The sequence below is a fragment of the Vanessa cardui genome, chromosome 1 (assembly GCF_905220365.1).
Source record: "Vanessa cardui chromosome 1, ilVanCard2.1, whole genome shotgun sequence".
Lineage (NCBI taxonomy): Eukaryota > Metazoa > Arthropoda > Insecta > Lepidoptera > Nymphalidae > Vanessa > Vanessa cardui.
In genome coordinates, this window is record NC_061123.1 from 16,050,611 (window position 1) to 16,065,039 (window position 14,429).

Genomic DNA, 14,429 nt, shown 5'->3' on the forward strand with positions numbered 1-14,429 from the left:
AGAAGCATTTCAGTCTAATGAACCCTTAATTCTTCCGTGTGAAACTGTACAATTATAAATGTCGGTTGAAACCTATGGTCAGCTCAGTTATAATAACTATTGCACGCAATTTTATTCTTAGGAGGTCAAGTTTTTTTACGGTTACGAATGATTTATAATCATATTTAATAATTTAAAACATATTTTCCTTCTCTTATATATATTTATAATTTTGAAACAAATGCATGAGTTTGTCCCCTAATTTGATAATTGATAAAAGGTATTTTTTATGAAATACAAATTCAACCATTCATCCCTTAAAAAGTTACAGCCTTATATAAGTTCACTTTATTTTTTTTTTAACCTTATGTCACCCTTTTAGCGCGGATGGATTCATTTATACTAGATATAAACTTGTTTAAAATTTTTTTTTTTAATTATTAAAATTACTATATAGTAATAATGTATTTTGAAAGCAAATAATTTGTTATTTAATGAAGAAATTGTGTAAGATCAGTAATAAAATATCAAAATAAATAAAACATCGGGAATACAAGATGGATGCCAGCAATATACCTGCTACTGGTAAGGATACTCCTTTGCACTTTATTAATGTTTTAATAAGATATTTTAGATATATATATATATATACGATAAATAGTGACTAATTTCTTAGCTAAGCGATTTCATTGTATGAAATAATTTGGAAAGGTAGGTAGGTGTAAGGCATGAAAAGTATTCTATTTATGTTACTAAATTATTTTTAAACGATTTCAAAAATAACAAGTTGTCTATTTTAAAGCGATATTTTCAATACGGCGTATTTTTAACACCTGTATTTCTATTCACGAAAAATCAGATCATGAAGAAGAATTTATGAGTCAATTTATTCAGCTGCATAGTTTGTAAGAACGTTCATATATTTAGCTTGGATTTATGGCAACAAATCGCGGAGTGGCCCACCCGCATCACCGCTCCCGTGCTCAGATGATTGCCTGTTTGTTTTTCAGTTACATAATAACTTTGAAACGAAGAACTGAAGTGATACAAGTTTTCAACACGCTATTCCACTGCCAGAACACGAATAAACTTGCTCTGGTTTTAGTTAGTGAAGTTTATGCGTTTGTTTGTAAAACTTTGCTTTTAATTGTTTACTTGTTGAATTTGAATTAATTTAAATGCAATTTTTATTTAGTTACTTTATTACAACTAGTAGTCGCCCGTGGCTTCGATCGCGTTTTAGTTTTTAGGTTGTCACATGGCAGGCAATAAAAGCAGCCTAAGTCCATTCTTGGAGTTCAAGTTTGCTTCATACCAAATTTCATCAAATTTGATTCAACGGTTTGGACATGAAAAAGCGACAGACAGACAAAGTTACAATATTTATATAGATTTATTTTCGATAGAAGAAATCTTTTTTATTGTTGTGTAGAAGGTTCGAAGGGTATTGCGTCACGCTGCTGCCAATTTGAATCTGGGTTTTACTTCATCAATGATCACGAGATATTATTAAGACTGAAGAAAATTGGTCTAATATGTAATTAAATTATATTTTCTGGTTTTCAGGTATCGAATTGCTGAAGACTCTGGATCGCGTGTTGATAAGAGAACAGTCTGGATCCTACGTCAACAACAAGTATGTGGTGCTGACCGCGGAGGGCGCTGTTCTGCTGTACGCTAAGGAGGACTCGGGAATTTTGAACCGAGTGCTGGTCGGCAAGAGCAGAGCGTTTGAAATCGATGTATTTGACACCAATGATAAAGAGGTAAGTCTATTAACTATATCGATTTTGGTAACCGTTTTCTCTCAAGAGGCACTAACCAGCTACTGCTAAGTTCCTCAGGATATATTAGATTCTAACAGTATATTAATTGCCCAGCACACTCCACCACGCTGGTACAATGTTTGTTGGTGGATTCACATGTGGCAGAAATTCGTTGAAATTAGACATACGCAGGTTTCTCTTAATTATACTTACACAAATTAGGCGTCTGAAAATTCAGGGCTTGTCTGGGCTTGAACCCGCAATCATTGATTAACATGTACGGACTATAAACTCTACATAAGTCTCATAACTCGTTGGGATAGGAAATCCGAAACAATCGGAAAGTGCTCAAGTACATCACTATCGACTTTATGTACTTTTTAGCATTTATTTAGATTTTTTTTTGTATTGGATCATCCCGATTTTTCACGTATATTGCGGTTATGTCAGCTAGCCACTAAAGTATGAGACACTAAAGAATGTGTTAATACATTTATGTCCTTTGTGCCTGTAATTACACTGGTTCACTCACCCTTCAAACCGGAACACAACAATACTGAGTACTCTTATTTGGCGGTAGAATAACTGATGAGTGGGTGGTACCTACCCAAGCAGGCACAAAGCTATAGCAACACTATGGTATCTTAGAATACTACCATATAATAAAGTTTACAGGTTACTTACGTTGATTCTAAATAGTCCTAAATCATCACAATGTATAAAACACATATTAAGTATAATATTTAATAATTTACGAAATTTCACTTAAATCATTTTAAAATCCAATTGATATGAATTTATATAACTGCGCAGTATAGTTCTAAAAATAATAATTACTGACTTAGATTATCAGGGTGTTATAACCGAAATGTATAGCGTATAATGTGAGCAGTAATCATAAATGTGGTCATAAATATAACAGCTAATACGAAAAGGCACGCAACACTGACCCTTGACCTTATGATTACCCCGATAACTTCAGGGATATTACAGTATTTTGATAAGGAGGTGAACTATTGAGGGTTTCGCCTGAAAAATATTAAGTTTATTTGTTTTCATACTAACGCATGCCAAAGAAGTTTTCTAGTCCAAAAAAAGCAAGCACTTTTGTATTACATTCTGTTTGAATTTTCATGAAGCTTTCATGAAATAGATTGATAGATGTCCTCTTAAAGCTATAATTGATTTGCATATTTCCATAACTCCGTCGCAGGGTATATTTTAACTAAACCACATAAGTATCGATTCAGTGGTTAAGACGTGATGAGGTAACAAGACGACAAACTGACATTCACATTGTATTTCATTTCATATATCCCGACGAAATAACACAGAACACAATAGAAATTCTCGCTAAGCGAAACGTTTAGCGGGTGAAATTACATAGCACTTAAGTACCGGAAAGGGTTTGAACCGGATATTGAAGTACGTATATAATATGATTAAAATAAAACCACTTTTGACACTTTACAGTTCAAAGTATATCTTTAAAATTGCTAATTTACTTTATATGACATGTTTAACTGAATAATATTAGTTTTTAAATTTAATTAGGCTACCCGATGATAAGTGCTTACCAGTACTGCAACAAGTCAACCTACCATCTACGACCCTATCAAATTATCCGCAACATTGCCAATGCGCCACCAAACGATGGTAATGATGTAATGTATGTATGTTACATTGGCTCTCATATCCTTTAAATGTAGAATAGATATCGAATGAATGTTAACCAACCAGAACCCATTCATGGAACCCATAAAATAACGTTACACTTTTAAATTAAATGTCATAAAATGATGAAGATTAAATTATACTTTATGTTTTAATAAATTCATTTAAACAACCCTTCATTTAACTCAATTACATCGTATGAAGGACTAAACAATTTGTCTAAATTCTAAATAAGTTTTACACAAATGTTTTATAATTGAACATAGTTGTGAATTGTGACGCTATTATAACATAGTACCTATAATAATATATTTTTAAATAGATAAAAAGAAAGCTTAAGGTAAAAGTTTTAATAAAAATTTGAATTTTCTAATGTCTTCAACGTGTAATATCAGATTATTCTCAATATTGAATATTTGCAGGTGATAAAAACTTCCTTCTCCTCAAAACGGGGAGAGGAGGCCTTATGTCAGCTGTGCGAAATTTACAGACTATTGTTGTTGTTGTAGGTGATAAAAATTCGCCGGCCGTACACTGTCGGTCCAGACAAAATGGACGTGGCGCTGTGCGGGCAGGCTGCTGCTATCGTGAGGAAAGAGGTGACCTTCTTCAAGCCGGTGCTGTCTATCAACGATGTCAACGACCACCCAGTAGTGAGGGTCAAGGGCCCGGTGTCCATATCATCTGAATGCAACTTTGAGGTGACTAAATCACGTTTTATGATTTACTAGTTATTATGTTGAATTATAACTATTTTCTGAGCCTTTAATTAAATATATTTAATATAAACATTTACCTATGTAGGTATATAAAGCTGTTGAAAATTTAAAGGGCTTTATGTAAACAACAAAAGGTTGGTTTGTGGGAACCACCGATGTGTCCAACATTGGAATTAAATTTATATAAATATAAAATATTTATAATATCCGACAGAAGGTCAATAGTTACGTAGGTACGCGTTAATCGTTAACAACTTATCTGCAAAAACGTCACAAACGCCATAACCTTCAATGATTTCATGAATTAATTTAAGCATAAATCCTTTATTATTACCATAAGCTTAAAAGCTTTCTTTTTAAAATTTTTGCGCCTCTTATTTTTATTTTGCATCATGTAGTATAAAGTTATAAGGTATATTATGTAATTGGTATTGCTGATTAGTGTTGGAAGTTAATAATTCCAATATAAAATCTACTCCTACGATTTGCTTAGTTTCTCAAAATGGTTACGATTTGCGAATGAGTCCAAATGACTACAATATACGATTTAAACTTCCAGTTATATTCCACCGACAAGAAACGTATCGGCGACATCGGTAAGCGCTGGAGCGGGCTCACCCGCGCACCCGCCGCCGACCGGGACAGCTTTGCCATCCGCTTCCCGTTAGACCTGGACGTGCGCTACAAAGCTGCCATCATCAGCACTTGCTTCCTCATTGTGAGTACCAATCACTTATCTACATACAAGCAACGAGCATTCATATAGACGCCAAGTGAAATGGCCAATGGTTCACCTCATGCTAAGTGGTCACCCTCACCAGGGCATCAACTTGGGATCTAATATGTTGTTCCTTGTGCTTTTCGAGCTGGAATTAAGCAACACTAAGTATTGCTAAGGTTGATTATTAGACTGGTTTGTATAAAGCCAAGGGACATAAAACCATAGCTCCCAAGGTTGGTGGTGGAAGGTTTAATATTTCTTAATGAGCTAAAGTTAGGCGGTGGTAGTCACCACCACGAAAATTCCATTTATCCGTCTACGTATAATATACGAACATAAAAAAAATTTAATATATAAAAAAATAAATATTTAGACTACCTGTTGTGACTTCCTCGCTGATTATTTATAGTTTGACAGGATAATTATTTATAGAGATCTATTTTAAGCCGCGATGTGGCGGAGTTCCTTCAATAAAAATAATTGTCTTTGAAATTACCCGAGGTTTTCATTATCCTCAATAGATGGCAATAATCAAATAGAGATATGCATGTTTTGGAAAAAGTGTCACCTTAGTTACTTATCGTTATTTATATGCGTGTGAAAAGGGTAAACGATATCCAATATTAGGTAAGGAGTTATCTAATATTAAAATAACCATTTCATTTTCAGGATTTCTTGTTCTATGAAAATTGAAGACACGGTGAATGCGAATGAACTTTCGGCGATGAACAGAGTCAAACAAAATAAATTAATTTTCCTGGTTGATAAGTACGCTGTTTTAAATAAACTTATTTAATTTATTTTGGTTTCTTTTCATCCCTTAATACTGTGTCTGCGTACGTTTTTTAAAATATTTTTGTAAAACGTTATATTTTTCTATACAGCGCCATCTATTGTTCAATAGCAAATAATCTTTAGACTTCACTTTATTTCGTAGTTTCCTAATGTACTAATAGATGGCAGGCAGTTAAGAAAAAAATATACTGTTACAATGTAATGTTTTATATCTCAATCGTGCCAAATAATGTGTTAAGCACGCATTATTTATTATAAGCTTAATTAAATTATCAAGTTTTGTTTTAGTATTGTTTGCCTAAAACTATTTTTACTTATTGTAGGTTACATAAAACATAATGTGTTGGAATAATTAATTTGAAGAATTCGGTGCTTGGGATTTTTACCATTTATCTATTAGACCAACTTCATATTACTCTCAATATTAACTCTGAAAGATTTACTAGAAATTTAATCTAAAAGGTTTCGTAGTTACAAACTGCAGCTATTAATGCATGTCTACAAGAAACAAAGTTTTAATTGTTTTCAAAAGTTTAGAAGAATCCGCACAACTTCTCTGAATAATTATTTTTGTCTGAAGAATTTTTGCATTTAATTTATAAAAATATTTTAATATTCCTTTAATTTTATATAACATTATAAGACAATCTTGGCCGACAACTTTGCTTCATGGAATTTGGCTTCGAAGTTCTTTTTTATTTCTCTTTTTTTTTCGGAAAAAATGTAGGTGGACTGACGCTGTAAAAAATTTTAAGATTTTCTTACGTTGCCAAAGCGCTGCCAACCTCGAAAATATTATGTCTCTTGTGTCTGTGCGCTCAACCTTCAAACCGGAATACAATTATACTTAGTATTGCCGTTTGGCGTTAGAATACGTTTGTAATTCTTTTTTTCACATAATAATATGCAAAGAGGAAAATTTGGGAACTATTACACGAGTAATCATGGGCCTTATGCCCATGATTACTCGTGTAATAGTGACGAGTTCGCTGAGTTGTAAATAATAAAGGTTTTTGAAACAGCCCTCCGCTATGCAGGTAGGCTGTCTGAGGAGGTGTTCCGAGCAGCTATAAAACACGCCGCGTGTACACTTGTAATTAATTTATTTCGAAGGCGCTCTGTTTCCGCAGGCCTTCAAGATTTATTGGAGCTGGAATTAACAAGATAATAAACTTTTTTTTGCGGAAGCGTCGCAAATGAGAGCGATTTTTGTTTCGCACGGTGAATTCAATCGCCTTATTAGATTCGACGTCGCTTAAAGTGCTTTCGTTTCTGAAATGAAAAATTATAGTAATTCGTCTGTCACCGCTTTGTAAATATTTCTTGCTTAAAGTGTACATGACATGAGATTCGATTAACTATGTACAAATAACTTATTAATTTATTTTAGTCGAGCAAACCTCCTGGGTACAAAACTTCATCGGATTCAAGATTTTATTTTGGGATGGTATATTTTAAGTCTTCAGATTACACGAGTAGTACCTAAAGGTCATTCTGAATAATATACTTTCGAGCTATCTATAAAACATATACAGTGACGGGGACTTCTTGTATGCAAAGACATCACTTTTGACCGTCTGACTGTACGTTTGTCACGGCTTAACCACTGAACTGAATTTCATGGAGGACGAACTAAGTTTGAATCCCGAGGAAGGGTACTTTATACCTAAAATTTCCAACGGAAACCCCTCATATTTTTAGCACCATTAAATAGAGAACTCAACGACAATGATGTATTTAATTTTTGACATAATAATCTATATCGCAAAATATACACAAAATATCGAAGTATTTCAACGTCCAACAAGAAATTATGATAAGTTGACATTACAAGTGTGATACAGTAGTTTTTCACAATGAATTAGATTATAATGTAAATGTGTATTTCTTGTATTTCTGTGTAACAGTAAGCGCTACCGTAGGACGATATAATTCGTCCTTTAATTAAAACACTTTGCGCCGAATGATTAACTCGAAGACTCTGCGAATAATTACTTAAAAACAATATAATTACATTAATTCGAGTGATTTGGACGACTCTCTACAAACGGGAAATGACTCCTGGAAATGAAAGCTGGCGGAGGAAAATAGGTTCGGAGTAATGTATTGTCTAAAGAAACATTACGATATTAGATTCTCTTTTGGAAAATCATCTACCGAAATGATGACATCAAGTTACAAACATTTTTAATATATAATCTGTTTGGCAGTTGAACTGTGCCGTTAGTCCAGTGGCGTGTAAGTGCGGCTTCTGGTCGTGGGTTCGGTGTTCGAATTCGGGGTTGTTTCAATGAGTAGTTATTGTATTTTTCTCTTAATTAATTCTCGGACAGATCAGGGTTAGATCGAAATAAATGCAATATTTTATCCTAATGAAGTATAAAGAAGGATTTAGGATTATTGGGGGCATCAGTTTTTAGAGGCTGTACCCTCTCGAACAGCTGTGCTCATGAATTTTACAAATATTAAAGTCAGACAATTTAATCTTTTATTGCTTATAAGGGGAAAGTTAAAGTGTAGTTTGTATTATTGAGACTAAAAATTGTTGACGGTATAAGTTACCTAGTTGTAGTCGATTACCCTCGCTCATCATTACAGTATAAAACAAAGTCGCTGCCCCTATGTATGAGATTTTTAAAATTACGCAACGGATTTTGATGCCTTTTTTAATAGATAGAGTAATTCGAGAGGAAGGTTTTTATATATAATACATGGACAACGCAATTTTAGAAGTTGCTAATGTGATGTCGTAAATAAATAAATTCTGTAGTTATATTCAAACCATTTAGTATCAGCATTGCAGCCGTGCGAAGCCGGGGCGGGTTATCAGTAGATCTCTATTGATATCCTAAGAGGAGATTTGCCTACATCATAAAATAATCGTAACGAAAACAAATCGTACTATTATACTGACATCTCAAAATTAGAAGAGCTCTACTAACTACTCGGTTGTTTGAACCTTGTTTAGTATCGACGCGAAGACTGAGCCAGTTTCATGAGAAGCGTTAAATTAATCTTCGGGTGAACCACAAATAGTGTTTATATATTTCATAATATAAATAAGTCAAATAAAATTCAAGTAAAATACTTTTTAGACATATTATTACTAGTACGTGGCTTCGATCGCGTTTTAGTGGTTAATTTTCATTTATTAGACAAAAGAAGTAGCATCAAATTCGGTTAAGTGGTTTGGTAGTGAAAGAGCGACACAAACAGACAAACAGAGTAACTTTCACATTTATAATATTATATATAGAGGTAAAGATTATTTTGCTCATCGAATTTAGATCTGATTAGATTTTGTTTTTATTGAAAATGAGTAAGAACGGCGTTTCTTTGAGGGATCGCATCAGAAATGAGGTGATCCGTCAAAGAACCAAAGTCATCGACATAGCCCACCGGATTAGTAAGTTGAAGTGGCAGTGGGCTGGTCATATTTGTCGTAGAACCGACAACCGTTGGGGAAAACGTGTTCTAGAGTGGAGACCGCGTCTCGGCAAACGTAGTGTAGGACGTCCTCAGGCACGGTGGAGTGACGATATACGCAAGGCGGCAGGCAGGAGCTGGATGCGAGTAGCCGGAGAAAGACCACAGTGGCGTGCACTGAGAGAGGCCTATGTCCAGCAGTGGACAAAAACGGGCTGATGATGATGATGATGATGATGAGTAAGAACTGCTAAGTAAAGTAAATTCCTTGTTGGTTGTTCTCGGTTGATTCAATATTCCGAACCAGTGGTAGCTCGATATGAAAGTTAATCTTGTAAAATGATGATATAAAAGTGCTTGTAAAAGCCTACTTAAGTCGAATATATTTAGATTTTAAGTTATCTCATTGCGTGATCATATGTGCAATAAAGAGCTGTATATCGTAACTAAGACAATTTTCAAGCATGTAGTTCGTTACGTAAGCGAAGTAAAAAAAATCATCGATTTAAAAATCAATGTTCGTTGTTCAGTAAAAAACAATATTTCAATTTGGAGCGATATTTCATCCAGGAAAACATTCAGAGTGAGAAACTAAGCTATTAGCATAATTAACTTACTTCGGTGTCCGTTGAAATGTTCGTCGAGTTAAGGAGGGAAAGGGGATGTAGGTCAGGGGATCGGGATTCGTATTTCCTTTTGAAATGACGTAATAACTATTAGAGTAAAGAAGTCGTCTCTAAATGTGACAGAAATAAAAGGAAACGGATTTTAAATATTTTTCTTGATCAAGATTACTGAACGAAGTTTTGCTTCGCTTAAATTAAATGTTTTTATTATTATTTCAGAACTTTCAACAGTTTGAGTTTGAAACAATTAATAAAGATGAAATATCCCGAACGACCGAGGGAGATCGGGCGAAGGAGCTATTTGCGTGATTATTGATTATTGTTGATTTATTTCAACACGTTTCCCCTCGTGAAATGTTTAACATTCTAGATCGAATCCCTTTGCCTTTGATACGTTATTCAGGTAGTTCGCCTTTTGTGTCATGTACATGAGTCGGGAATACTGAAATAAGATCAATACTCCTTTGCCAGTATTTAACAGCATTGGCTCAAATATAATTATAAACCTTGCTTAAATATATCTCGTTTTATCGTATAATTATTTTCGGAAATTACAGGGAAATTCTTGCTTTTCTGTCTATCTACCTTGTCTATCTCAGATAGAAGACAATTGAGCAGCTGCTCAAATGTAGATAGATCTTGATAGAACTAAAAATAACACGGGCAGGATAAATTAAGACACCTTGATATATATCCGTGGTCCCAGCACTGGCTACAAGTGTCTAGGCGGACACCAGCGCAGCGTTGTTTTAAAAAAACATTAAAACTGGAAGACAGCTATCAAACAATTTTCCTTTCAAAAAGGCAACCTCCCCCTACAGGGTTTTAATCGACGGTAGCTTCGCCGCTTTCGCACAACTTCGCCCGATTTGGCAGTCCCGGAAACTGACCAGAAGGATTAAGTTAAAGATCTTCAGGTCCAATGTGAAGACCGTTCTGCTATACGGGTGTGAGACGTGGAAAGTGACAAAAGACCTCATGCAGAGACTCCAAGTATTCGTCAACAGGTGCCTACGTCGAATCCTCCAAATATTCTGGCCCGAAACAATCTCCAACATAGCTCTGTGGCGGAGATGCCATGAATATCCCATCGACCATCAAATAAAGCGACGCAAGTGGCATTGGATCGGTCATACTTTGCGAAGGGCACCAGACCATATCCATAAACAGGCTTTGGATTGGAACCCGCAAGGCAAGAGAAAGCGTGGCCGACCGAGACAAACCTGGCGACGCTCGGTTCTGGACGAACACAAGCCGCTTCGCAAAACGTGGCAAGAGACGAAGCATGAAGCCCAAAACAGGACTGGCTGGAGACTTCGTGGACGCCCTCTATCCCAGCCAGGGGACCTAGGAAAATAAGTGAGTGTAAGTGAAGTGAAGCTTCACCACTTAACTGACAGAAAAACTCCAATTATGTAGACCCTAGTTCCAAGACTATAATTTAAAGATTTTTTTAGAAGAATGAAAACTCACAAAGGTTCTATTAGTATACCACAAATATATATAATATACTAATCAAGCCGTATCAACGTCGGGCAACTTAACTTTTCTCTCAGCGTTTTTTGTTGAGCTTCTTTCTCTACAGAATAGTGAATGTGAAATTTCAATGGAGCGTCGGGTCTAAAATTATTTCGAAGAATGCGGTAATATCAGTTGCATTAAGATACAAAAACATATATAATTATTTAACGTTAAATATTAACTTTGCTATTTAATTCTGAGCATTTAATTTATATAGACCAATTTTGTACCTATATCAAATAAAATGCAACTTTTTTTAATGACACCATTGCTTTTGAAATGCTTTTTTGAATAGCTATGTAATGTAATTGTTTATGAATAAATAGAAGTTTTAAATAATATATAGGAAGCTAACACAGTGTACGATGTTTTTACATAGGTCTTATAAAAGTAACAATTTAAAATACTGTTACTTTTGCTAACAGTTATAGCTATTATAGGCTAACTCTTCAAGCAAATAACACATGTAGTTTTGCCCTTGTGTTCAATTAAATGATACAAGAATTATTAAATTAAATAAAAGCTAAATAAGAACGAAATGAAACTAAAAATGTATCAGTGGGATCTGCCACACCACGGACAATTAGTGTTAATATTTATATATTTATGTGTATGAATTTATCGTAACAGTTTTTTTATACAATTTTTAAATGTCGTTACTGTATGTAGGCTTCTTTGTAAATATTATTGTAAGCTTTAAGTGCCCTATAAAAAGGCGCTGTTATGCCCAAATTTGTTTTTGAAAACCGACATTTGAAAGTCGGTGTATTGATAAGCCTCGCGTTTTGTCTTAGAATAATTAACTTAATTTCAATCAATAGATTGAAAAATATATTTCTTGATATATATATATATATATATATATATATATATATATATATATATATACGTAGAAAAAACAAATCATCATATCTATGCGACTAGCAAGTATAATCATGATGTAATGCTCTAATAATTCCTAGTATTAAAATAATTTCTTTTAATACAAAAAATATAGCCACATTCAATATAAAAACTATAATAGACTCTTATTGTTAGAAAGCGACGGCAGAAATTGAGCATCGAACACGGTATAAGATTACGTCACGCCGTTTGCCGTCACGGCCTGCGATTAAATATACCCCTCAAGAAACGCTATTAGATGTTTCTCCAAAACTCTAACAATACATAAGATGACCATCCATATTTGTAAATATAAAATAAATAAATAATAATAATAATAAATAATAGATATGGGACAACATCACATACATTACTCTGATCCCAATGTAAGTAGCTGAAGCACTTGTGTTATGGAAATCAGAAGTAACAACGGTACCACAAACACCCAGACCCAAGACAACATAGAAAACTTATGAACTTTTTCTACATCGACTCGGCCAGGAATCGAACCCGGGACCTCGGAGTGGCGTACCCATGAAAACCGGTGTACACACCACTCGATCATGGAGGTCGTCAAATATAAACAATATATAATATAATTATTAATTAATACTGTCGGTACCTAGATTTTGAAATAATTCGTAAAGCCTAAACAGCTTAACAGTTTAAGGCTGGCAAGTAATCAAAGTTGGTAATAATTTTGATGTTGGGGTTGTGGATTTAATCTTGTTCCGCTTACAACAAACGCTTCCTCAGATGATTGAGAATATATTGTTATAAACTATAATGACCAGAAAATAGAAACAACTTGTCCATATATTTCGATATAAAAATACTTCATGCCACTTACGAATTATATAAATATTAATTCGATATATATGAAAAACTTATTAAATGATAATAGTTTTAAGATGCACAGGTACAAATGGTTTAATGCTCTTCGATTTTGAGTAAATAGTAAAAGTATATTGACGATTGCATTGTAAGGCGTGTTTCCGCTGTTTGAGTTATGATTCATTCTATTTCAATATATCTTTACATCTTTTAAAAAAAGCTTGGAGCTAATACCTGTTGACTTCCAAGCAGGATATATTAATTTAAATAATTGTATTTAACTAACATGACTTTGTATTTTTTAATTGTTAAAAAAGAGTAACTACTGATTTTTTTGCCGGTTCTTCTCGGTAGAATCTACTTTCCGAACCGGTGGTAGCTTCACTTAATTGTAAAATGACGATTCAAAAGTGCTTGTAAAAGCCTACTTGAATAAAGTTTATTTTGATTTGATTTGATTTGAAATGTTATGGACTTCAATCAATTGAAAAGAGTGTTTTAGTTGATATATTTTAATTCGTTTTTGAAGATATTAAGTATGTTGAGCGCCAGTGCTCAGTCCAGGATTAAAAACGGAGCCAATTCATATGAATTGATGTAAGAAAACTAGTTTTAGAACGTATTCTAACAAAGTAAACAATTCCATAGCAATATTAAGATGTTAAAGATCGCTAAACAATTCTTCTAGGGGTAATATAAATATTAAGTTGACTGACCCGGACCGATCTTCCACGAAATACAGTCACGACGTTCTCAATGTTAAGGGATATGGGAGAAAAATAATGGCGGTTACATGCCTAACCTATGAATAGTATATGAGATAGACGCTTTTAAATTTTTCCTGCATCACCACTTTCTCGTTCTGAACTATTCTTAATCCTTCAATCATCTGAACAGATTTGGGTTAGGTTGATTTGTATACAACAACAACAACAGCCTGTAAATTCCCACTGCTGGGCTAAAGGCCTCCTCTCCCTTTGAGGAGAAGGTTTGGAACATATTCCACCACGCTGTTCCAATGCGGGTTGGTGGAATACACATGTGGCAGAATTTCTATGAAATTTGTCACATGCAGGTTTCCTCACGATGTTTTCCTTCACCGCTGAGCACGAGATGAATTATAAAGACAAATTAAGCACATGAATCACGGTGCTTGCCTGGGTTTGAACCCGCAATCATCGGTTAAGATGCACGCGTTCTAACCACTGGGCCATCTCGACGGTTGATTTGTATAAAATAACGGTATTATGATGGTGTTTTATTTAAAAAAAAAACAGCTGTTTTATAAGCTTACGTACTTAATGCTGCTGATATCTCAGGAGAATCAGCTTCTAAGATTCTTCTAAAATCTTAATAAACATTTTTGTCTATTACAAGTCAGAAAAGTGAAAAAGAAAGAAAACATTTTCTTTCGTAGTCATTTTCACTCATTCATTATTAATCCTTTGTCAAAAAATATTACTTACCTTGAGCATTTAATATTTAC

At 34.1% G+C, this 14,429-nt stretch overlaps 1 protein-coding gene across 1 annotated transcript; it reads left to right on the top strand.

Annotated features, from left to right (window-relative positions):
• Nucleotides 1-536: 536 nt before the first annotated feature.
• Nucleotides 537-5,659, top strand: LOC124543842 (phospholipid scramblase 3-like). The gene is made up of 5 exons (XM_047122166.1): nt 537-564; nt 1,531-1,745; nt 3,929-4,120; nt 4,698-4,856; nt 5,529-5,659. Exons 1-5 carry the CDS (start codon nt 537-539, stop codon nt 5,550-5,552), a joined length of 618 nt encoding a protein of 205 aa, XP_046978122.1. The 3' UTR covers nt 5,553-5,659.
• The last annotated feature ends 8,770 nt before the right edge of the window (nt 5,660-14,429 follow it).

Excerpts from the sequence above, each read along its gene's own strand:
- LOC124543842 (XM_047122166.1), top strand. The coding sequence starts at position 537 with ATGGATGCCAGCAATATACCTGCTACTG. Across the intron at positions 1,746-3,928 it reads TTGACACCAATGATAAAGAG|GTGATAAAAATTCGCCGGCC; the intron begins GTAAGTCTATTA and ends TTGTTGTTGTAG. Across the intron at positions 4,857-5,528 it reads TCAGCACTTGCTTCCTCATT|GATTTCTTGTTCTATGAAAA; the intron begins GTGAGTACCAAT and ends TTTCATTTTCAG.